The sequence below is a fragment of the Acartia tonsa genome, chromosome 5 (assembly GCF_053477335.1).
Source record: "Acartia tonsa isolate MP-2025a chromosome 5, ASM5347733v1, whole genome shotgun sequence".
In the NCBI taxonomy this organism is placed as follows: domain Eukaryota; kingdom Metazoa; phylum Arthropoda; class Copepoda; order Calanoida; family Acartiidae; genus Acartia; species Acartia tonsa.
Window position 1 is genome coordinate 13,440,009 of NC_137264.1, and position 25,358 is coordinate 13,465,366.

The 25,358-nt window shown below is 32.4% G+C and overlaps 2 protein-coding genes across 2 annotated transcripts in view; both read left to right on the forward strand.

Annotated features, from left to right (window-relative positions):
• The first annotated feature begins 208 nt into the window (after positions 1 to 208).
• Positions 209 to 1,535, forward strand: LOC145319937 (uncharacterized). Its single transcript, XM_080162339.1, has 3 exons — positions 209 to 290; positions 759 to 1,133; positions 1,459 to 1,535. The coding sequence occupies exons 1-3, from the start codon at positions 209 to 211 to the stop codon at positions 1,533 to 1,535; spliced, it is 534 nt and encodes a 177-aa protein (XP_080018465.1).
• Positions 1,536 to 4,209: 2,674 nt separating this feature from the next.
• The window catches only part of LOC145319939 (uncharacterized), a 29,634-nt gene continuing 8,485 nt past the window's right edge, over positions 4,210 to 25,358 (forward strand). Inside the window, exons 1-3 of the mRNA XM_080162340.1 lie at positions 4,210 to 4,233; positions 4,644 to 4,863; positions 16,168 to 16,337. Of these exons, the coding sequence (XP_080018466.1) occupies positions 4,210 to 4,233; positions 4,644 to 4,863; positions 16,168 to 16,337 (414 nt within the window). The remainder of the gene's footprint in view (positions 4,234 to 4,643; positions 4,864 to 16,167; positions 16,338 to 25,358) is intronic.

Below are 25,358 nucleotides of genomic sequence, written 5' to 3' on the forward strand. Positions count from 1 at the left end.
GGAAATATTTAGTGGAAAAAAGTGTTATAATTATAAATAATTAACTACTAAAAAATATTTTTAATTGAAGTGATTTTATAGTGTTGGAAAAGTGTTTTAAACTAAAAAAAAACAACGTTTTAAAAATGATACTACACAGGGTGTACAGCAAAAATCTAAATTATTGAATGACAAGGTGTCTGATGAACGTATGATGACCCTATGTAGAATGTCAATTGTGCCACCAGCGGGAATAGAACCACAAACCCACGGACCCGTTACAGGAAAAAAAGATATTCAGTTTTTAAGATGTCTTTTGCAGTTTGTAAATAAATCACTGCAAATGACATATTTATTAGATATACTTAAAATATAAGCAACTAGCGGCTGCACCTCTAGAGGCCTTTAGGGGCACCTAATTTAGGATGGGAGAAAGGGGGCAGTCGACCTACCATCATTTTCAATTTTAAATTAAATTTTATAATTTGGGATGGTAATTTTTTTCTAGGAGTGATTTCTCCTTGGAGGGTAGTGGTAAACTCTTCCAAATAGCTATTGACCTATGAGAAGCTACACTGCACTGTTAAAGAGAACCATATCGGTTTAGTAGTTGGCGAGATCTTTCGACACAGCCAGATCCTGTTACTTTTATATTAAGATATTCGATATTAACTTTTTCTAAAACCATTAATAAACAAGGTATTTATAGTTAATATTGTTAAATAACTCGTACTATAAATTTATACTCGGTCAACAAAACAAATTATCTTTGCGGACAGGTCAGCAGCTAGCCGTCAAACTGCTGCAGGAGCAGATCAACCAGCAGCAGCCGCCGCCGAGCAGCCAAGACACAAAACCACCCCGCCATTTACTCAGTGACATTATGATGCCGCCATCGGCGGCTGTCACAAATAGCAGCAGCCCAAACTCCACCGATTTAATTTACAGTAAACCGTTACGGAAGCTTGGTTTTTCGATTGATTCCATAGTCGGCGTGAAACGTGAGGCAAGCTCGCCACCGGCGAGTCCTAGGAGTAACTCCCCGCCGGGTTTAAGACGGCAGCGAAGTTGGAGCCCGCCGGATAGAAGCGGCGGTGATGATAGGGCGAGGTCACGCTCGCCGCGATGGTCGGTGTCCCCGCCCCCATTTACAGGTATTATAGGACAATGAAAGATAAATATTCTGTAGGAACAAATTTTGATTTGGTTCGCTATGGCCAAAATTGTGATTTATTTGAATAAAATCCATTTGTCGTTAAGAATATGAGAAAATCAGAGAGGGAACATTGGGCCGTTTATTATTACTCTCGTCCCCAAAGTTTATAGTAACGTTTTCTTACTCGTTGGGGACTTTACTTGAATTTTGATTGGTTGGATTATTAAGTTTAGTGTCCAAAAGTTTCAACCACCAATTGTAATCTAAAAAAGAAGTAATTTTGTGCTTCAACAAAAAAATCTATAGTTGGTGTCTAATTTTAGGTGTATCGCCATTACTGGCTTCCAGCCCTTTAGTAACAAGTTCGATTGGTGGCACAGGAAAGGATTATTCAAGATAATTTAATCTTCCCCTCCATTTAAAAGTACAAAATATTGCCTCGAATCCTTGTATAAAAGTAACATGATGTCTATGCTTGCGTAGTGAAGGATATTTCTAACCTATGAACCGACATGGTTCTCCTTTACAGTGAAGCTCCTTATATTTAGGTTCAGAGAAGGCTTATAGATATTATTGGGGAGAGTACTCCACCCTCCCAAAAGAAAATAAAAATACCAATGATATATTTTAGAGTGCCATTAGAGGGTAACCGCTACGAAACGGGCAATATTGATTATAATAAATAAGGTTGTGTATATCAATTTATCTCCCATTGTCTTTGATTAACACGAATAAATAGTTATATATTATCTTTAATTTACACTTTATATTTCTAATAATAATTGGGCTTTGTAAAATAAGGAGGTTTGGTGATGATACCATCAATTCTAATAAATTTTAATATTACTGACCTTTCCTCCATATTTATATCTTAAATTGATTTGATTATTTATAATGTTTTTTTCACTATTTCCTTTTTTTACTTTTTAGAACCGGTTCTAATCCAGAAGATATTATCGGTTTCGTAGCCATACTAAATATAACTTTTACTTATCCCCCTTTCTGAAGTAGAGTTAAAGCAAACAAGGCATGATTAAACTCGATAAAATACCAAATATTTTTATTTTCAACCTATAATGAATAATCCTTGGATATTAGGACCGCACCTACCTGTGAGCGGCCTGCCTGGTCTACCTGGAGGCCTCCAGCCTGGGGCTGGAGCTGGACAATCATACCTGGACCAACTAGCATCACTTAAGGATTGAAAGTCTGTTTTATATGAAAATTTTTTTTCTAATTTTTAAGTGTATCTCATACTGGTACCCAAAGTTTTATAAAACTTTTCTTCAATTTTATTGATTGGTTACTAGTGTTCAAACGTTTCAACCAATTATTTTAATCTATAGAAGAGGTGATTTTGCGTATCCTCATTGGGGATGTATATCAATTTATCGGCTATTGTCTTTTCCATTAAAATCCCTAAATTTGCTAACATAGCAATTTTAATACTAAAACACTTTCCTCCCCTCAAATAATATCGTCCATTTTACTGGAACCCAAAGTTTTTATAAAACTTAATTTTCTTGAATTTCATTGATTGGTTAGTAACTTAGTAGTGGCCTAATTATTCAACCAATACTTTTATCGTAAAAATATCTATCCGTTACGGACGGACTGACCGACCCTAATTATAGAAAAGCTTCGCTTTTCAAAAAAGTGTAATATTGCTTCTAATCGTTGGAGATATATATCAATTTATAGGCCATTGTGTTATCCCTTTAGATCCCTGAATTCATCCAAAGGCATAATTTAGCAAGATTGATTTATCATCCATTGTATTATCTCTACATCCCTGCGATTTTGACGTCTTAATAAGAAGAACTAAATGTAAAAAATATTAAATAAAATTTCAGCGTTTTTATTAAATATACCAATGTAAAAAATCTAATTTTTTTTCAGCTCTAAAACGCCATTAAATTAAATTAAGTTGATACTTTAAGATTAAACCTAAAAAATCTTCTAAAGTTCATTTTTAACAAGGACAATTATATCCATAAGTAGCACAGTAAAAAACAGCAATAGAAATTTCATAATTAAAAAGAAAAATTGACTGATATTAAATTATATTATACTAATAGAAAATGGTTTTTTCTCGCATCGTTTTTTAGCCCCGAGGTGCCGAAGGCACGGGTTAAAAAAATGGTTTTAATCTTATGATTTTACATTTTTATATTCGTAGAAAGCTGGATAAAATACGATGCTAGACATAGTTTTTTCGTATGGATGAGAACCGGTTCCTATCCACCGGATTCGAATGAATACGAGAAAACTTATGACATATCTACTAAATGTTATGTTAAGAAAAGAAGACAATTACCTAAAAAAAACAGTTGGATCATTTGACTTTATATTATACTGGTACCCAAAGTTTTATATAAAAGTTATATCATTTTTAGGGTGAAAACCTTTGGGGATCTTTATTATATCCTGATTGGGTGTTACAAACTAACTAGAAGTGTCAAAACTTTTGTTTATCATAATTTGGTGTGTACATCAATTTATTGTCCATTGTCTTATCCCTTAAGATCATTTATTACTGAACATCCTTTAACTACAGACGTACGGACATCTTCTAGATATAAAGTAGTTTCGCTACTAAGATATACTAGTAATCTGATACACCTAAATTATATTTATATTTTAAACTCGTTTAAATTTTACAGAAAAAAAATCTTTCAAATATTAATCCTTTTAATATTAACCAGATTAGCTTTTAATAAACATAAAAGATATTTGCAAAATATATATTCTAAAACGTATAACGGAAAGTGAAATTATTATTTTATTTTTAAAAAATAGTTATTTATACGTTTGATAGATAAGACAATGGCCGATAAATTGATGTACATCCCCAATGATGATACACAAAATAACCCCTACTGTAGATTAAAATTAGTTGTTGAAACGTCTGAAAACTCAACTTTCGGCAAAGTTGTCAAGCCAACGAATAAGAAAACGTTATTATGCAACTTTGGGGACTAGTGTAATGAACAGCCCATTGTCCTTTCTCTCTTTGGAATAATATACCTTTTTACACTATACCCCTAAACCACCCTCCAACAAAAAACTAGAAAATGCGCCCTTACTATCAGACAAACGTCAGACATAATTAAACAATAGTCATACAATGTTGTAGACAAAATCAATACACTAACTCAGGAAGGAAGGGGACTATGGACGATATTTTAATTTTATCCCCAATTATAACAAACAATGTCACTCCTATTGTAGATTAATGATCCAATATTTGGTTAAGGGCAGGTTTAACACTAGATTTTTGGGGTGGGGGTTATCGTATTGTAGCTTTAGCCAAAATTTCAAGATTATATGCTATTTGATTGGGGGGGGGGGGGGGGATTGAATACAACCCCTCCATGATGACACAAATCGTCTAAACTCAATTTTCATGCTCGATAAATTCATCTTTAAAACGCCTATTGTCCAAATAGTTCAATAAAATTAAAAAATCAATAAAAACAGACTTTTTAATTATAAAATTGAAACATAGGCTCTGTATGAAGCAAAATCTAACCAGCCCTCATTGCCCCCCCTGCACGCCCTCCCCCCATCCGCCACCCATCTGCTCCCGGGGGCCCTGCTGCCGCCCCACTTCCCGCGGCCCCCACATTTTCTCGGGGGACTGCCGGGGGGCCATCCCGGCCTCCCCCCACCTCGAGAAGGATTCCCACTGCATCCATGGTTTTTCAACAGACATCGATTTCCATTAGGTAAGATTTTTAGATTCTTGGATCTTTAACCAGATTTCATTTAATACAGTTAAACTTTTAGCGGGCGAAAATCACGATACCCCATATCCACCCCATTCTCTCTCCTCTTACTGGATGTACGAACTGACCAATAAATAAGTTAGCTTTAGCAACCTAAATTGACGACAATTTTTCCCCTGTCATAATATCCACGTATATTCTATATCCATTGAAATAGCGCAAAACTACTATAGAAGTATTGCCAGTGGCTCAGCCATGCTACGATTTATAGCTGCCTCATAATGCGATTGAAAATATGTACACTTTTAAACCAATAGTATGACCAGGTTGTTCCTCCACTGCTTTCCTATTAACTGATTTAGATAGTGTCTCTAAATGTTTTAAGATTATTACTATATATTTGTATGCCCTGTTCTATTTTACATATATATCATGTATATATCATTAAAATACTTGTCCTTTCGTTTACATGCAACATACTTTAAACACATTTAAAGGGAAAAAAAACAAGAACGATTTTATCTAATAAGTAATTAACTTATTTATAAAGAAAATAAGATTGATATTGAAAACGAGATGTTTAAGCAGTGATCTAAAGGGATAAGACAATGGCCAATTAATGGCCAATTAATGACCTATGATGATACACAAAATTACCCCTTTTTGAGTGTGATAGGGCACATAAAAGCAGAAATGAGAAAAAATATGAGATAAAAATGGATAGTAAATTAATCTACAATCCCTTCCTCTCCTTATTTATTACCATCTGCTTAAATTTTACAACAATAATAATTTATCATCGATTGTCTTAGCGCCACAGTACTAAGAGAAAATTTAAGAGAATGAGAAAAGAAGAGAGAGAGGGAGAGAAAGAAAGTGCAAACAAAAAAACAAAATAAACATTAATGACAGTCATAGACAAACAGACATATCTTACTTAAAAAGTAGCTTCGCTTATAAAAAATAGGCCTTTACTTACATTCTAAACATTTTGCTTTGCCGTGTGCAAAAAGGTGTTTTCAACTAAAAAATTTTATTTATATTTTGGAGCGTAGTTACTCTATAACTTATATGTAGCTAAACGTCAATTCGTCTGTCATAGTGTCTAAAACCACTATAAGACATTTTTAGTAAAGACAATCCGGATACATATTTTTAGAGATCTTTGTCTTCAGACAAACCAACCCTGTACTAAATATTATATTTTTACAAAACTTAAACAATGTTACGCTACTTAAAAACTCACTTGCCCTTGTTTTCTAAAAACAAGAATTTTTATTTTAGTGGTACAACCCTTTATTGAGAAAATCCTTTAAATATCAACTTAGTCTATTTCCGCCCCCCCCCCCCCTTCTATAATTTGCTCTTTGCTTCGCCCTAAGCCTCAATGCAAATGGGGATGTCAAGAAAATAGTCTAAAACTACCCTCAAGACATTTATAGAGATTCCCTGAAAATACATTTGGTGTAATATCTCCGAGATCTTTAGCTTCAGACAAATCATTTACTACTTTAAAATGTTTAAATATCATACATTTTTACTAGGGGTGATTTTTCTTGGGTGTGTGGAGATACCCTCTCCCAAAATAGTTATAAACCTTCTATGGACATAAAAAAGCTTCACTGTAAAGAAGTTACAACGTTTAGCGGTTAGCGAGATCCTTAGCTGCAGACAAAAAAAAGCTTACTACTTTTTATACTTTTTTATACTTTATAAACTTTTTGTTAATAATTTTGACTTTGTAGTTTTTTGTATGTGGGGTTTAATATTGGTCCACAATTAAGTTTCAGGGGAAACTACCCTATCCCACCGCTCTTTTTGCCGCAATTACGGGCGGGTAATCTGCGGTTATTATTGTGACAACAGGGACTGTAAAAAGCCACCGTCTATGACACGCTTGAAATGCGGGAAAATGGTCGCAATCACGAAATCGTTGGTGTGCCCCCACTCCCGCTAAAATTTCCGAGACTTCCAGTTATCCAGAGAGGGAGGAGGCAATTGACTGTATATTTTCGGGTACCTAACGTTTTATAAAAATGCTCTGTAATTCGTTGGCTTAAAAACTTAATTTTACTAAATCTTGATTGTGGGGTATAAACAAGAAGTGTCAAAACTTTTCTACCAATAATTTGATTGTACAGAAGTGGTAGTTTTGTTTATCATCATAGCTGATCAATGATCATAGCAAATAAATTAATCCTCAATTGTCTTATCCCTAAGGATCTTTGCAATTTTCAAATAGTTTAAAACTTGCTAATTTTCTTTCTTACTTTGTTGTAACTTAAACATAAGCAGTCCCTTGGGTTGCGAGATCTTATTGTACATGCATACATAGACAGATAAACATTATATATAGGGATCTTAAGGTATAAGACAATGGGCGATAGATTTATGTACATACCCAATAAATATAAACAAAATTACACCTTCTGTAGATTAAAAGTAATGCTAAAAAAGATTTGACACTGTTAGTTAGTACCCAAAGTATGTTTATGAAACTTTGGGTACCAGTATAAATTATAGTCCTATGTTCCTTCAATCCTCTACATTATTTTATTTCATTTTTTGGTGCAATTTTGTGCCAACACCTTTAAGGGGAGTAAAGGGGGAGGGCAATGCAACAACAAGTTATAAAATTATCCAGGGCGGGGTTTCTGTTAGGCCACGCAAAGGATGACGGGTAAAACATATCTGAAAATACGCAATGACGAAAAAGAGTACAAATGTTACGCCAATTGTGATCACAACTCTCACGTTTATCTAAAAATGCAACATATAATAATAGCTATTAAAAAAAATTTCAAGCATAACTTTTATCTTATTAGGATAACAATTAAATAAGAAAAATATTTTTACCATATGAAATTCGTGATCAAACACCTAATTGAAAAAAATGCAAGACATAGCTTTTATTTTAAGAAAGACTAGAGGCAACGAACGCCCCCAAGAAGCCTCTAGGTGTTCTTAAGGTGGGAGGGGGATAAGTCAACCGCCCTTCTACTTTTTAATTTGAGTTTTAATAAGAAATATTCAGAAAAAAAATTTGGGGGGGGATTTTAAATTGGGAGGGTGGAGATACGCTTTACCAAAGTAGTTAAAAATCTTCCCTGTACCTAAAAAATAGGCTTAATTGCAAAGGAAAACCAAACAGATGTCATTTTTAAAAAAAATTTTATAAAAAAAATTGGCGCATTTGTATAAACACCCATGAGTTGTCACGAATTACGCATTTTGAGGGAAAGAAAAAAAAGGGGGAGGGGAACTGGTTTGAAGAAATCCTAGAATAGTTATGTTACGAATCTGCTGCTATCACGCAAAGGGGTCAAGCTAGCGAGGGTTAAATTGTCAAATTTACAACAATTTAAGATAAATATAGGATTTACACGGGACAGGTTAATTGTCATAATCATTTTTGCACTTGGCTGGAATAATGGATATAGAAAATGTGGATATTATGACAGGGGAAATTTTGTCGCCAATTTAGGATGCTACAATAATTCTCATTTGTTGTTTAGTTCGTTCATCCAGTAAGAGGGGAGGGGATTAAGTAAAGGGTGTGGATCGGGGGTATTATAAATTTAGCCAGCTGGGAGTATTATTTTATCGGGGTTCATGAAAATCTGGTGCAACATCCAAGTAGTTATTTATATGAATTGCTGGAATATTTGTTTAAACTGATCATTTATATTTTTAAAATAAAATAAAGATTTACTTCATATTTTAATTAACGTAACAGTATTTTAAAAAACTATTCATAAAAAAACTTTTTAATTCTGATCAAAGGATATTTTTATAATTTAAGATATGTTGGTTTTCCTCAAAGATCTAAGTCGAGCACAGAGGGGTAGTTTTTGTGCCATTGTTTTTACTTTCTATCAAGTTAGGTTAGGTTATATTTGGTATAGGGTAGCCATGTATGGTTATGGAGCCGCAGGTATAGTCCACGCAGGGTAAGGACCACCGCAAAAAGAAACTCATCATACTTCTTTTAAAATTATTACCTTCACAATGTGGGGTTTTTCTTGCTCGTTGGCACATTAGGGAAAGCACCATAAGGTTTTTGCCAATTTTGCATCATTCTTTTGCTCCTCTGTCGATCTAAAAAGCGATGGTTGCTAATTTTCCGTGGACCATTTAATTTGTCTAAATAGTAAATAATAGCCCCATCATAGCCGCACAATTTACAACAGAAAATTTGGGGTTAGGTCCAGGAAGGGAGGGAGGGGACATTGGACTGTAAATTACACTGGTACCCAAAGTTTTGTAAACATATTTTTCGCGTTGGTTGGCTTACTATCTTTGGATACTTTAATTGTGATTGGCAATGTCAAAACTTGTCAACCAAGTATTTTAATCTACAGAAGGGGTGATTTTATGTATCATGCTTAGAGTTGTAAATGAATCTATCGTCCTTTATCTTATTCCTTAAAATCCCTGGGATAGGTCTAACATTATATAAAGTATGTCAGGTATTTAGAGCGAAGCTTTATATTAAATTTATGTACGTTTGTCTGTCTGTACAGTCATTGATTTAGAACCTACAACTTTGATATAATATGTCAATATGACTATTTTTTATAGATTATTTGTATTTTATTAATTAATTCAATGGAGGGAGGGAACATTGAACTGTAAATTACACTGGTACCTAGAGTACAACAATCCTGTTGTCTTATTCGTTGGCTATAAACTTTAATTGGTCAATTACAAACTTTATAATCTATGATTTTGGTGTAAGAAAGGGATAATTTTGTTTATCATTATTAGAGGTATTTCCATTGATTCAACTGATAGTTTGTTAAATTGTTTTGAACAATCTTCAATCCCAAAAGAAAGTACTTTTTGAGGATCTGTTTAATTTGCAGTCGATTGTCCCCTCCCTTCCTGCTATTTAGACAAATCTGTGTCGAATCAGGGATCTAAAGGGATAACACTATAGCCGGTAATTTGATGTACGTTCCCAATTATAATACACAAAACACTTAACTTAATGAACCAACCAATCAAAAAAGTCCCCAAAGTTGTCAAGCTAACGAATGAGAAAACTTTATCATAAAACTTTGGGGACTAGTGTAATAAACAGCCCATTGTCCCCTCCCTCCCTGGTGTCAACTCCTTTCTTGTTCTCCTTACTTAGATAAGACAGGGATGTAGGGAAAGTCCAATGGAAAATAAACATTATCTCTAAAGATAAGATACAAGGATAGAACAATGAAAGAAAAATTAATCTCTATTATTGACAAAATAAATAATCAATTTTAAAAACATTTTCTCTATGTTTCTCTGTACTTCCAAAATGATAAAATTGTTCTATTGAATTCATTCCTTATTGGAGGATTTTTGTAAAAACAAGGCATAACCTGTAGAATTTAGCAACTCTATAATATTTACCAGAAAGCAACATTTTGAAGAAAAGGGTGTTTTTAGCCTTTTTGATATCAAAAAAGATACATGTTGATTCTCCTGGGACGATTAGAATTTCAAATTTTAAGAATATGGGGAAGATTTATTTTTTTATCCATTGAAAAATTCCTATTTCCCAGAAATAACAAACATGGTTAAGAAAAAAAAGTTGATTTTCTACTTTTTTTCTCTCTCTCTCTCTTTTGGTTGAGTGAAGTTTTGTAAGATCTCATTTATTGTTCCCATATATAACACTAGCGTCAGCGCCCCTAGCATCTAGGTACTCTATATTCGAAGGAAAATGAAAGGGCAGAAAAATAGCCTAAAACAATACCCAGACTTATTTTTTAAAAATAAAATAGCCAAAAACCATCTCAGGGTCAATAAGAAGCTTCCCTCTAAAGAAGAACCATATTGGTTCAGTGGTGAGCGAGATCTTTCGCCACAAACAAAAAAAGCTTAGTACTTTATATTATAGGATGAGGTGTCCTTTCACTTCAGCATTTTCTTTAGGGAGTAGACATTGGGCTGTTTATTACACTAGTCCCCAAAGTTTAATAATAACGTTTTTTTATTCGTTGGCTTTGGAGACTTTTATTGAATTATGATTAGTTGGTTCATTAATTGTAATCATTCTACAGAAGGGTTGATTTTGTAAATCATCATTGGGGATGTACATCAAAAAACATGTTACACGTAACTGACGGCCCGACGAATATTTGGATTTATAGAGTAGCTTCGCTACAAAAAACCTTCACCTCTAAGAGTTGTTAAACACTTTAAAATAAAATTGGCCTCATTTCAAATGCATTGAAAAGGAATAATTTGAAACTTTAAAGGATCTATAAGGAAAAAAAGGAACAGTAAAATTTAATACAGTTAAATGAAATTATAATACGTTTAATGAAATTTTATAAAGATTAAAAAGAGTGTTGTGCTTTGTAAACAATATGTTATTGTACTAAATTTTCTCTAACGTAGTGACGTACGGACGTATAGAAGACGTATCTATGGTCTCTAAAGTGAGGAATAAAATAGCCAAAAACCAACCCTCTGATATATATGATGCTTCTGTGGAAGGCATGACTCAATAAGGCAAGCCATCTCCTAGAACTTTAGCTTCAAACAAAAAACCTGAATACTTTAATTTTTAAAATACTATCGAGGGGTGAGAAGCAACGCTGTAATGGAGAACCATATTGGTTCAGCGGTTAGCGAGATCATTCGGTACCGACAGACACACATATAGACATTCTTTTACTTGTGAATAAGGGTATATTAAAAGTCGTTTTTTCGTTCTTTTACCTATCCATCTAGCTGTAAAAACGGCCAAACTAACCGTTCAATTTTTCTTCAATAAATCTATGATAATCATCCATTTTTATATATTTTATACCCTTTATTAACAGCTTTTTTTGGCTGGGATCTTAAGGGATAAGACAATGGCCGATAATTTGATGTACATCCCCGATGATGATACAAAAATTTGCCCTATCTGTAGATTAAAATTAATGGTTGCAACGTTTAAACACTCATCTTAATGAATCAATCAGTCAAAATTTACTTAGGGATCTAAAGGGATTAGACAATGGCCGATAAATTGATGTACATCTCCGATGATGATATTCAAAAATAACCCTTCTGTAGATCAAAATTAATGGTTGCAATGTTTAAACACTCAACTTAATGAATAAACCAATAAAAAAATTCCCTTTGATGAATTTTGATTTGTATTCATTAAGTTACGTGTCTCCAATTGTAATCTACAGATTGGGTAATTTTGTTTATCATCATTGGGGATGTATTTCAATTTATCATCCATTGTCTTATCCCTTAAGATCCCTAAAGAAAACAAACCTTACATTTAGAAAAGCTTCGCTTAAAATAAGTCAACTTTATATCACAAAATAAAGAATAATAATTTAATAAATAGAATGAATAAAAAAAATATTTATATATCATTTATCTAACTATGTAGATTCTTGTACAGATACTGTTCAGGCATAAAAGAATAGGCATTTTAGTCTACTACAACCAAAGAAAAAATATATCTCATTTTAAATTAAATGAAAATAAAGGGGGAGTGGGTAGTTTTTCGTGTTTTAGTGTTTTACTTTAGGCCAGGTTATGTTAGATTATATTTGGTACTGGGTAGCCACACAGGATTAGGGCCCCTCCACCCGCAGGAGTTATGTTAGGTTCTATTGGGTACTGGGTAGCCACACAGGATTAGGGCCCCTCCACCCGCAGGAGTTATGTTAGGTTCTATTGGGTACTGGGTAGCCACACAGGATTAGGGCCCCTCCACCCGCAGGAGTTATGCATAAGTGGAAGAGTCTCTATTGTGCTCGCTAGGCTCTTTAGTAAAGGCATCTATTTTTAATGTTTTCTTGTTCATTGTTTTAAAGCCTTTTAAAAAAAACTATTTTTTTTAAAGTATAAGATATTAATAATTATATTAAGATGAATAAAATTACTAAACCATAAGAAAAATAGTTAAAAAAACTTCTTAGTTTTATTAAAGTTTCACTCTAAAGAAGAACCATAATCCTTCGCCAAAAACACAAACGTAGACACACACAGACAGACATTCTGTTACTCGGAAATTTAGGGAAAGGTTAATTTATCATCCATTGGACCATCCCTTATATCCCTGATATGCAGGGGTCTAAAAGGGCATGACAATGGCCGATAAAATGATTAACATCCCCAATGATGATACACAAAATTACCCCTTCTTTAGATTATAATTAGGGGTTGAAACGTTTAGACGTCTAACTTAATGAACCAACCAATCAAAATTCAATAAAAGTTTAATAAGAAAACGTTATTAAAAAACTTTGGGGACTATAGTAATTAACAGCCCATTATCCCATCTCTCTCTGCCTGAGATGTGTATAGGCTTTTATTTCTAAATTGAATAGAGCTTATCTTGATTAAAAGAAAACACTAAACAAACTCTTATTATATTACACCAGCAACTTTAAAGGATAAGACAATGGACGATAAATTGATGTACATCCCCAATGATGATAAATAAAATTAAACACTGATTTAAATTAAAGCTATTGGTTCAAAAGATTATAAATACACTATTTAATAAAAGTATCCAAAGTTTTTAAAGATATCATAAAACTTTGGGTACTAAAGTAATATAATTTCCCTTTCTTCCTGAAAATAGACGGCTAGTAGCTACGATACTAAAAATTCACATGAAAGTCTAAAGAAACAAGGGCTCGACAGCCGAGTGTTAGCCGCGATTAAGCTTAAAATTTAAACCCGTTAGAATACTAAAAAAATTGAAAAGAGAAATTGCCAAATTTGGGTAATGTTTGGACCTCCAGCTGACCTTTATTAAATTGTAAAAGGTTGATTTCCCTGAGGCTTACAGGCGGCTGACGCGCTGCTGTCGCGCCCCAAAGAAACCTTTTAATGTAAGAATTAACTGTGAGAACAAAATTAGAAGTGATAACATTATAATTGAACTAATAAGGTTTCAGGGAAAAGTTTGTACAGTATGGCTTCAAAGTCGATTCTCAGTCATACTGAAAAATCATGCTTAGCATCATATTATAGACAATTTTCTACGAATATTACAATAAAAATCATAAAACTATTACAAATTTTGTTAGCAGAAACTGTTGGTTTTTTTCATTTTTTATTTTAATATCCGCGGAAACTTGTCTATGAAACGATGCGATAAAAAATTACATGATTGATTTGGACATGTTAAAATTATCTTATCTATTTGAAACTTGACAAAAGGATTTAAGCGCAGAAAGCGTAGTAACTCTATAATAATTGCCTTAAAGTCAATATGTCCTTTTTTTATATAATTATATCTGATTGCTTTGATTTTAGGAGTATATCTAAAGGGTTAAATTAATAACTAAGACTCGAGATAAGTTTGGAAAGAATATAGTTACTTATTTTACCAATAGATGACAATAGTTAAAATAATAAATAACCTGTTTTTATTTTTGGATATTATTTTGGATATCAAATAAATTAATTCCAATTTTGTAATTTTAGTTTTTAATTAAAAAAATCATTTTCTTGAAAAGCTATTCATTTAATAAAAACGTTAAAAGTTTATTAAAGAATTAATCATATAGTAAATTAGAATTAATTAGAATCATATTTAAAATATTAAAATTTAAAACCTCATTTTTTTAATTGTGTTAAATGATAACTTTCAAATTAACACGCTAATATTTAAGAATAGCCAATCAATTCATCGTTTGGTTGTTGACTGGTTAAATCTTGACCAAAGTACGTTATTAATGGTGATTGATCCTATTATAGCTGCTATGTCAGATGCGCGACAATAATAGTAAAAAGAGACGAAATCCCTTAGCCTAATAAAGAAGCATCTTGTTAGCATGCACAGTTGAGACTTCCAGACAAAGGTTTTTCAATCAAGACATAATTGGGACCTCGGGACATTATTTTATCCATAACAGGGATCTCAAGGGATAAGACGATGAATTGATGTATTATAAATTAACTTATTTTTTAAAATTTCACTTTCTGTAAATCAAAATTTTTGCTTAATTGGTTCTTCTACCCCTTTGTGCAAATAAAATATAATTTTTTACTTTTCTATCTGCGGAAAACTATAAAACGATGCAATAAAAAATATAATATATATCTTCATTTATTTTAATAAAAGAGATAATTTATGTCATAAATCAAAATTTATCCAAATCTGTAGTAAAATCATTCATTTTGATAAAAAGATATTTCACAGTATGGCTTCGAAACTGATTTATATACGCTGGATTAGAACCGGTTTTCAGCCATACTGGGAAAAAAAAACATTTAGAACTGGCAATAATTTTTTATTCTATTTCAATATTCGTGAAAAATTCAATGTAATACAATGCTAAAAATGATTTTTCAGTATTGCTGACAACTGGTTCTAATTCAACTGATATTAATAGGTTTCAAAGCCATACTACACTGGAAAAGATTTTCTTGTATTCATTAGAAACCGATTCTAATCCGGTGGATTAGAACCAGTTTTCATCCATACAAAAAAACTATGTCTAGCATTGTATTATATCCAGTTTTATACAAATATAAAAAAATGTATGATCATAAGATTAAAACCAGTTTTTTAGCCAAGGGCACCGGCTAAAAAACTGGTTTTAATCTTATAATTGTACACATTTACCTTCGCCTAAAGCTGTTTATAATACGATGCGAGAAATAACTATTAATAATCTTACTCAAACCTATAGTTAAAGAACTTAGTGATATACAAGAAAAAAAAGAACTAGAAAAAGAAGAAAAAGCAATTTTTGCATAATATCTATGCAAATTTATAAAAATAGTCTTAAATTGCAAAACAAAATTATGCTATTTTTCTTGGATAAAGTATTTGGTAGAAAATTAGGTAAACAAATATTTTAGTGATAAGTAAAAGTAAAATTTTATTTTTTTGGTGGCCAAAGAAAAAGAAAAAAAAACAGAAAAAATTAGTTATTTTTGGAAATTTCTAAACTCTTACATTTTTACCCTTCCATACACCCGGCCCCAAACAATTTTACAAATAAAGATATTTTTAGCATTTTTCTATGCATTTTAACTTATTATAGCATAATAACTTTACTTTTGCGCTTTTTTCTGCCTTACATTGCTTTATTTATAATGCAATTTTACTCAAATTTTCATATATTTCACTTTTAGGTTAGATATGTATTTTGCTAGTAAACTAAAAACCCTCACCCTTACATATTTTTTTACCATCTCCTTTAGGATTTTGTTGGGGTTTTCAGTACTCAAATAAGTACGCCCATACAGTTTTTCATGATTTTACTAAAAGCCATAGACCTTTTTATGGTTAAATTTAGTCAAATGAAAAAAATATGGGATATTGATTTAAATTTTTATATTCAGGACCAAGTTTACCAGAATTTTTGTTGCCTTTCCGCAAGCCGAAGCGAATTCGCACAGCGTTCTCCCCCTCTCAACTTTTGAAGCTGGAGCAAGCTTTTGAGAAGAATCAATATGTTGTCGGACAGGAGAGAAAAGAACTTGCTAAGTCACTCAACTTGTCAGAAACACAGGTAACACATTTACCCTAGTCTAGACAAATTGACCAAAAATATTAAGCGATATACTAAAATTTACCCTATAGTATAAAAATTATTGCGATCATATTTAAATCCTTAAGATCAAAAATGTGTAATTTTAGGTAATTTATGAATTATAGATTTCTTCAATATTGAAAAAGTTACATATTTTGTGAACTTTTATGCCAACCAAAATCCTAATTAAAGATACCCCCCAAATACCAAAATAAGGACAATCTTTGCAAACTGTTGCATCATCCAATACCCCAAAACTATAAAAGTTGCAATGTTCCTATTTATTTCAGACATACAATCATGCTTAAAAATGATAAGGTAGCTACGTTTATACCAATGATTTACTCTAATGATAGAAATGAGTGATTCTAGAGTGATTTAGTTTTATAACCAATTCGAGATGTTCCCATTTGTCCAGGGAGAAAGGGATAGATTAATAAATATTAAACTCCAAAGTTTCCGCTTGTAAGAAGGATTTTATATTTTAGTAGATGAGGATGATGAACAAAATAACCCCTTCTCTAGACCAAAAAATTGGTGGAAAAGTTTGAACACTTCTTTTATTTGTATCAACCAATCACAGAATCAATAAAAGTCCCTAAAGTTTTGAAGCTATATAAACATTGGGAAATCTCGATGGGTTAATAGACAAACTCGCATTTTCTTTCCATATTTTTTGTATACAAAAGGATTAATTTGTTTTTTTATAACTAATTTTAGTTTATTGTATTATCCCTTAAAGTCCCTGCTATAATCTGACACTTAAAATGTATCTGTTTTTGCTTAGTGTTAACCTATATTATATCATTAACACGTTAAATATCAAAATGTATTTATAATGGGAAAGTACGTTCTTATAATTTTTTATAAATATTTGGTCAAGTTTAAGGGTAGACTTACTGTATGTAAAAAAAAGTAGAATATTGTCTGTCCGTCTGTCTGTTTGCCAAGTATAAGCTTATGATCTTGGTAAACTTCTGAAAGGTTAGGCTCTGATTTAATTAGGTATTATCTGGTTTAAGATGTTTTCATCGTGAAAAACTGCCATCATAATCGAAAGTTTTGGGTAAACTCTCCCACTCCCGTTTTAGGGCAAGGCTCTTAGAAGCTAGGGGCGATGCAATTAGTAATATATTACGATTTTAATTTTAAAGAGAATCTTCTAAATATAAAAGTTAAACTTTTCTGAAAATTGTGGGACGATCGGTCTAGTCATTTACAAAATCTTAGAGGATAGATGTACATACAGACAGACATCTTTATGTAACTCTCATATAAAACTTTAAAAATATTAAAATCAAAGTGCTTCTCTTTAAATGGTCTTTGACTCCTTAAACCCCAACTAATGTCTGGTATTTGTTGAAATCTTAAGGGATAAGACAATGGACGATAAATTAATAAACATCTTCAATTATGATTGCAAAATTTCTTCCTCTAGATTATAATTATTAAACTTTGGTCAATGATTTCATTTAAACCAATCAATCAAGATTTGATAATAGTGAAGTGATAGGTTAACGAATAAGAAAACGTATGAATAAAACTTTGAGTACAGTAAAATTTACAGTCCAATGTCCCAACTTTCCCATAAGTAACTGGATATGTATTTAAAGATTAAAAAAATAAAAATAGTTAATAATCGCATCACCTTTCCGTGGATAGTAAAATGAAAAATTATAATATTATTACCAGTTTTGTAGGCACCGAAGGCCTAGACTATCAAACAGGTATTAATATTATGATTTTTATTTTATTATTCATAGAAAATTGTCTATAATACGACACGATACATGATTTTTCAAAATGATTTAGAAAAAAATATATCATTTAAATGAAGAAAAAATGGCAGAAAATGTGTATCAGTCCTAAATGCTTAATGTTGTTGAACTATTTATCAAATTAATTGAAATTGCCTGAGCAGTGTAACACTCACTTTGCCATTCCAGAGATAAATAATTACTTCCTGTAAAACTAGAATAGACAGATAGTTAGGTAGCATGGTTATTAAGGGGATAAGACAATGAAAGTTAAATTGATATTCATCCCCAATGATGATGAATAAAGTTAAATCTTTTTAAGATTAAAATTATTGGTTAAAAAGTATAGACACTGCTAGTTTGATTAAACCAATCAAAATTTAAATTCAACCAAGGTTTATGGGCAACGAATGATAGAACGTGTTTTTATACTTTTAATATCAAGATGTTAATGTTTAATACTTTATGTCAGGTTAGTTTAGGTTATAATGGATATTGGGTTAGGACCTCCAGGAGGAAATAAGCATAGGGGGGCGGGGGGGAGGGTGGGGAGGAAATTTAACCCACCCCCGGATTTTTTCAAAAGCAAAAGAAAATTAGATATTAAAAATTTGAATATGGGAAAAAAACTGAATCACTGAATTAGAAAAATATTCCTAAACATGAGAAAATATTCGGAGGGGAATTTTGTGGGGCTAGTTAATCTAATTTGATGATAATAAATGGAGCGGACGTGATAATAAAATTATAGAGCAGCAATTACATCAATTATATCATAATTGGGGGACATCTAATTTTATTTTTATCTATCTATCTTTGTTTCTAATTTTTATCTATCTATCTATCTTACAAAAATATTCTTGGTACCTAAAAATTTATCTATCTATCTTTCTATACCCTTCCAATCTATCTATTTATCTATCTATCTAACTATTATTTATCCTTAAATAAATGTAACAGGATGTCTGTCTATATAACCGAACCAATATGGTTTTCCTTTACATTGTAGCTTCTCACAGGTCCTGGGAAGGTAATAACTATTTTGGGGGAGGATACAACCAACCTCCCCCCAAAAAATACCCATAGAAAAAAATACTCCCTCCCAAAAAAAGAAAACTAATTTTTCCTTTCTTTTAAATCTTAAATTTCTTTTAAGTGCCCCTAGAGAAATTCAAATTTATTTTCGACTGACCTATTCCTGATTCCCTACATGATATGTTTTAGAATTAAAAGGGTTGCCTTTCTTTTATCTGTTATTTAATGAAAAATGATTTATAGTTAATTTTATCAGATATAAAAAGGATAAGGCAGAATCTATAATAAAAGTAGAACGATGTCTGTCTGTCCGTCTGTCCGTCTGTCTGTCTGTCCCTTAAGATCTCGGTAACCACTGAACCGATCGGATTCTACTCTTCAGGGTATCTACCTATTGGTCCTGTGGTGGTTTTAAGCTATTTTCTTGGGGGGTGGGACACCCCCAACCCCCCCAAAAATCAAAAAATCCCCCCCTCCATTTTTTTTTTGAAGGAGATTTCCATGGTTCTTTACGATTTTCGCCATGATTTTTTTTTATCACCTCTTGGGGCAAAGCCCCTAGAGGCTAGGGGCGAAGCCGCTAGTATAATAAAAAGTAACAGGATGTATGTCTACAGAAGAAAACCATTTATTCAATTGCACGTCTTTTATCTGGAAGTTGCGCCTGTTTTTAGGCCAAAGTATTACAGACATATATTGTTGTACAACCCCAATTATGATAGTCAAAATTACCCCTCTGCAGATCAAAATTATTGTTCGAAAGTTTGAACTAACAAATCAAAATCTTAAAAATGTTTCCATATTTTTTAAGCGAACCAATGGGGCAGAACATGTTTATAAAACCTTGGGTACCAGTATAATTTACAGCTTAATGTTTCCTCCCTTCATGTCATTAATGTCGAGCGCCTGACATAGTACCATTAGCTTTTCTATTTAATACAACGAAGGACACATTCAACCCCCCCCCCACAACAGGAAAAATGCTTATTATTTTCCTTTCCAAGCCCAATACCTTTTATCCCTGAAATTTAATCTAAGTAACTTATTAACATAATATAAACAGGTCGTAAATTAGATCTTATTTATTGGGGACCAGAGCTACTATATAGCAAATTACATTGGCACCCAAAGTTTTATAACAATGTTTTCTTATTCGTTTGCTTTAAAACTTTGGGTATTTTTATTGGTTGGTTTCAAACTAATATTTTCCAAACTTTTCAAACAATAATTTTAATCTACAGAATTTATTTCTAAGCTTAATAGAAATTTATGAATATTGTCATCCTTGTTTTAATGAAAATGTTTATATGTGAAAAAACGATAAAATTTGCATTTGAATTTATATTTCAAGATTATTTTTAATGTTTCTAAATGTAAATTTATTTATAGTAAGAAATGTCTGTATGTCTGTCTGTATTTCTGTCTGTATGTTTGTTTGTCTATGTGTCTCTCTAATTATCTGTCTGTCTGTTTATCGGTATGTCTGTCTGCATGTCTGTCTGTATATCTGTCTGTTTGTTTATCTGTATTTCTTTGTATGTTTGTCTTAATGTCTGTCTGTATGTATGTATTTTTTTATGTGTAGCTGTATGTCTATCTGAATGTCTGTCTGTATGTCTGTCTGTCTGTTGTCTGTCTGTTTGTCTGTCTGTATGTCCGTCTCAATTTTTGTCTGAATGTCTGTATGTCTGTCTGTTTGTCTTTCTGTATGCTTGTCTGTCTGTCTGTATGTCTGTCTGTATGTATGTCTGTCTGTATGTCTGTCTGTATGTCTGTCTGTATGTCTGTCTGTATGTCTGTCTGTATGTCTGTCTGTATGTCTGTCTGTATGTCTGTCTGTATGTCTGTCTGTATGTCTGTCTTTATGTCTGTCTGTATGTCTGTCTGTATGTCTGTCTGTATGTCTGTCTGTATGTCTGTCTGTATGTCCCTCTGTATGTCTGTCTGTATGTCTGTCTGTATGTCTGTCTGTATGTCTGTCTGTATGTCTGTCTGTATGTCTTTCTGTATGTCTGTCTGTATGTCTGTCTGTATGTCTGTCTGTATGTCTGTCTGTATGTCTGTCTGTATGTCTGTCTGTATGTCTGTCTGTATGTCTGTCTGTATGTCTGTCTGTATGTCTGTCTGTATGTCTGTCTGTATGTCTGTCTGTATGTCTGTCTGTATGTCTGTCTGTATGTCTGTCTGTATGTCTGTCTGTATGTCTGTCTGTATGTCTGTCTGTATGTCTGTCTGTATGTCTGTCTGTATGTCTGTCTGTATGTCTGTCTGTATGTCTGTCTGTATTATTTCTCTAGAACTAATATATCAATTGGCTTATTAGCTAGTTAATTTATAATTTACTAGCGGCTACGCCCCTAGAGGCCTCTAGGGGCACTTGAGGAGGGGGGAGTCGAATTTGATAACCCAATTTCTTATTTTAGATTTTAAAAGAAAAATTTTAAAAAATATTTTGGGGGGTTGGAATTTTTTTTTTTGGGGGGGGGGGGTTGCGTGCCCCCCCCCCCCCCATCATTTTTCATTTTAGTTAAAAAACGAAAAAAAAAATTTTTATTTGGGGGGGTGGTTACTTTTCATTTTTGGGGGGGTTGGGGGTGTCCCACCCCCCAAGAAAATAGTTATAAACCTTCCCGGGACTTATGAGAAGCTACCCTGTTAAGGAAAACCCGATCGGTTCAGCGGTTAGCGAGATCCTTTGGTACAGACACACAGACAAACATCCTGTTACTTTAGTATAAGGACTAGCGGCTACGCCCCTAGAGGCCTCTAGTGGCACTTTTAATGCTTTTTTATTTCAAATATATAGGTAATTAGAGAAATAATTGGTTTATGTTTCGTTAAAGTCTCTTTTTTGGGAAGGGTAATTTTTTTCTAGGGGCGATTTCTCTTGGGTGGGTGGTGGTACCCTCCCCCAAAATAGTTATAAACCTTCCCGGGACCTATGAGAAGCTACCCTGTTAAGGAGAACCCGATCGGTTCAGCGGTTAGCGAGATCCTTTGGTACAAACACACAGACAAACACACAAACACACAGACATCCTGTTACTTTAGTATAAGGATATTCAGTTGATTATCCCTCAATAAATAATATATCTATTGCTTTTTTAGATGGTTCATTTATTTTTTATAATAAGTTGATTATCCCTCTATCTAATATATGTATTGCCTTGTTAGCTAGATAATTTATATCTGTTGATTATCCCTCTATGTCTAATACCTTTTTTGCCTTGTTAGCTGGTTAATTTATAATTTTGATCAGTTTATTATTCATCTTTGTCTAATACCTCTATTGTCTTGTAAGCTTGCTAATTCATATTAAGTTGATTATCAATCTATATCTAAATACTTCTATTTCCTTATCAGCTGGTATAATCAGTTAATTATCCCTCTATAACTAATATATCTATTTTGTTGTTAGCTAATTAATCTATAATTATAATCAGTTGATTATCCCTCTATAACTAATATATCTATTTTGTTGTTAGCTAATTAATCTATAATTATAATCAGTTGATTATCCCTCTATAACTAATATATCTATTTTGTTGTTAGCTAATTAATCTATAATTATAATCAGTTAATTATCCCTCTATAACTAATATATCTATTTTGTTGTTAGCTAATTAATCTATAATTATAATCAGTTGATTATCCCTCTATAACTAATATATCTATTTTGTTGTTAGCTAATTAATCTATGATTATAATCAGTTGATTATCCCTCTATATCTATTATATTTATTGCTTTTTTATATTTCATAATAAGTTGATTTTCCCTCTATCTAGTTTATGTATTGCCTTGTATGCTAGATAATTTATATCTGTTGATTATCCCTCTATAACTAATATCTCTATTGCCTTGTTAGCTAGTTAATTTATAATTTATAATCAGTTGATTATCCCCCTTAGGTTGAAGTCATCTATAACTCAATTAAGTTATAATCAATAATTTATATCTTAATTCCCATATAATCATACTAAATTAAAAGGATTAGGTATTTTTAAAAAGATTTATCTACAAAAAAAGACCAATTTTTGTAATGTCTACTTGTTAAACTATAAGCTAAAGGCCTCTAGGGGCACGTAAAATGATTTCTTTTCAATCTATATTAAGATTAGCTGTTTACCAAAAAATATTTTTTCGCCGCCAGATGGGGTTAGTTATGTTTTTTTTCGGATTTTTTTCGATTTATCTTGGGAGGTTGGTGGTACCGCACCAAAAAATATCTATAAAGCAACACGAAAAACCCCCTACCTTAATTTTCAATTTATATCAAAAAAACTGAGAGGGGTTTCTGTGCTCGCCAAAGCACTTTGAAGGAAAGCTCCTTTAATATTTGATTACTAATTGAAGCATAATACCTTTCAACCTGAGCGATTTAAAACCATTTAACGAGGAGCGCGTTCGACCGCAATTAAGAAGGTATTTTAGGTTAATTTTATAATTAAAATATATCTTTTAAACAGGGATCTAAAGAGATATGACATTGACCGATAATTTGATGTACATCCCTATTGATGATACACAAAATTACCCCTTCTGTAGATTACAATTAGTAGTTGAAACGTTTGGACACTTAAGTTGATTAATAAACTAATCAAAATTCAAAAAAAGTCAACAAATTTGTTAAGCCAACGAAACTTGTGGACTAGTATAATAAATAACCCATTGTCCCCTCTCTCTGACTAAAGTAGCATGTTGGTTGTAAGTGTGTATCTCGAAAACGGCTGAACCGATTACTTCACTTTATTTAAAGGAAGCTTGTTTTTGGTCCTGAGCAGGTTTTATGCTATCTAAGGGGGAATAAACTTCCCCCTCCCCCCCCCCCCCCCGTCTAAGAATTCATGCTAACCACTGAACCGTTTGAGGTCTTAATTTATGGAAGCTTTACATTGGTAACGGAATGGGTTTAAGCTATTTTCTACCCCTTATCTAGATGTTAGGAGCGCAACCGCTATTTTAACAAATTGGTTATTATTTGATATTTTATTATATTTTATGTATATGTGAGTGAGTGTATGTATGTGTGTGTGAGTGTGTGTTATATAGCATTAAACCCGTCATATCACCCAATTACAAATCAGTTTTAACCCCTCCTTTATATCCCATTCACCCCCCTCCTCCCTATTCCTCCCCCTCTAAACACATTATTAAATCGTTGGTAATTTTCCCCTCTTTCATATCATATCAGTAAAAGGACTGTACACTAAAAATAAAAAAAATATAATGCAAAACAGAGAAACAATCCTTTGATTGGATAATTCTTGTCTTGAAGTCCTATTAAGCCTGTTTTTTTTTCTTAGGCATTCTCTCTAACTAATAGGAAGAAGTAGCACTATTTAAGTATTTTTTAACGTCTCTAGTATGACGCACTCTGAGCCTATCGACTTCCCAAAATAAATAGGTTACTTATACAGGGAGGGAGGGGACATTGGACTGTTTATAAAAAAAAATTCTCATTTATTAGCTTCAAAACTTTGGGTACTTTTTGAAAAATCATAATTGGGTTGCACAAACCTGCAAAATCCAAACTTTTCCACCACTAACTCAGTGAATAATAATTGGGTGTTTACATCATTTTATCCTCCATATAGTATTATCCCTCAGAGAGGGAGGGGACAATGGGCTGTTTATTATAATAGTCCCCAAAGTTTTATAATAACATTTTCTTATTCGTTGGCTTATAAACTTTGGGGACTTGATTGATGGCTTCATTAAGTTGAGTGTTCAAACGATTGAACCACTAATTTTAATTTAAAGAATGTGTAATTTTGTGTATAATCTTTGGAGATGTACATCAATTTATCGGCCATTGTATTATTTCTTTAGATCACTGATTATGCCTGGTACCAATTTCTCAAAATGCCGCTGGAACTTAAAAATTGTAAATGTACCGTCCTACTGAAAACTTTTGTGTTATATCAATCTAATCTGAACTATGTAGTTATATATCTCAGGGATCTAAAGGGATAAGACAATGGCTGATAAATTGATATTTATCCCTCTTGATGACACACAAAATTAACCCTTCTGTATATCAAAATTAGTGGTTGAAACGTTTGAACACTCAACTTAATGAATCAATCTATCAAAATTCCCCAAAGTCCCCAAAGTTAATAAGCCAACAAATAAGAAAACATTATTGTAAAACTTTGGGGACTAGTGTAATAAACAGCCCATTGTCCCCTGTATCTCGAAGTGCATCTA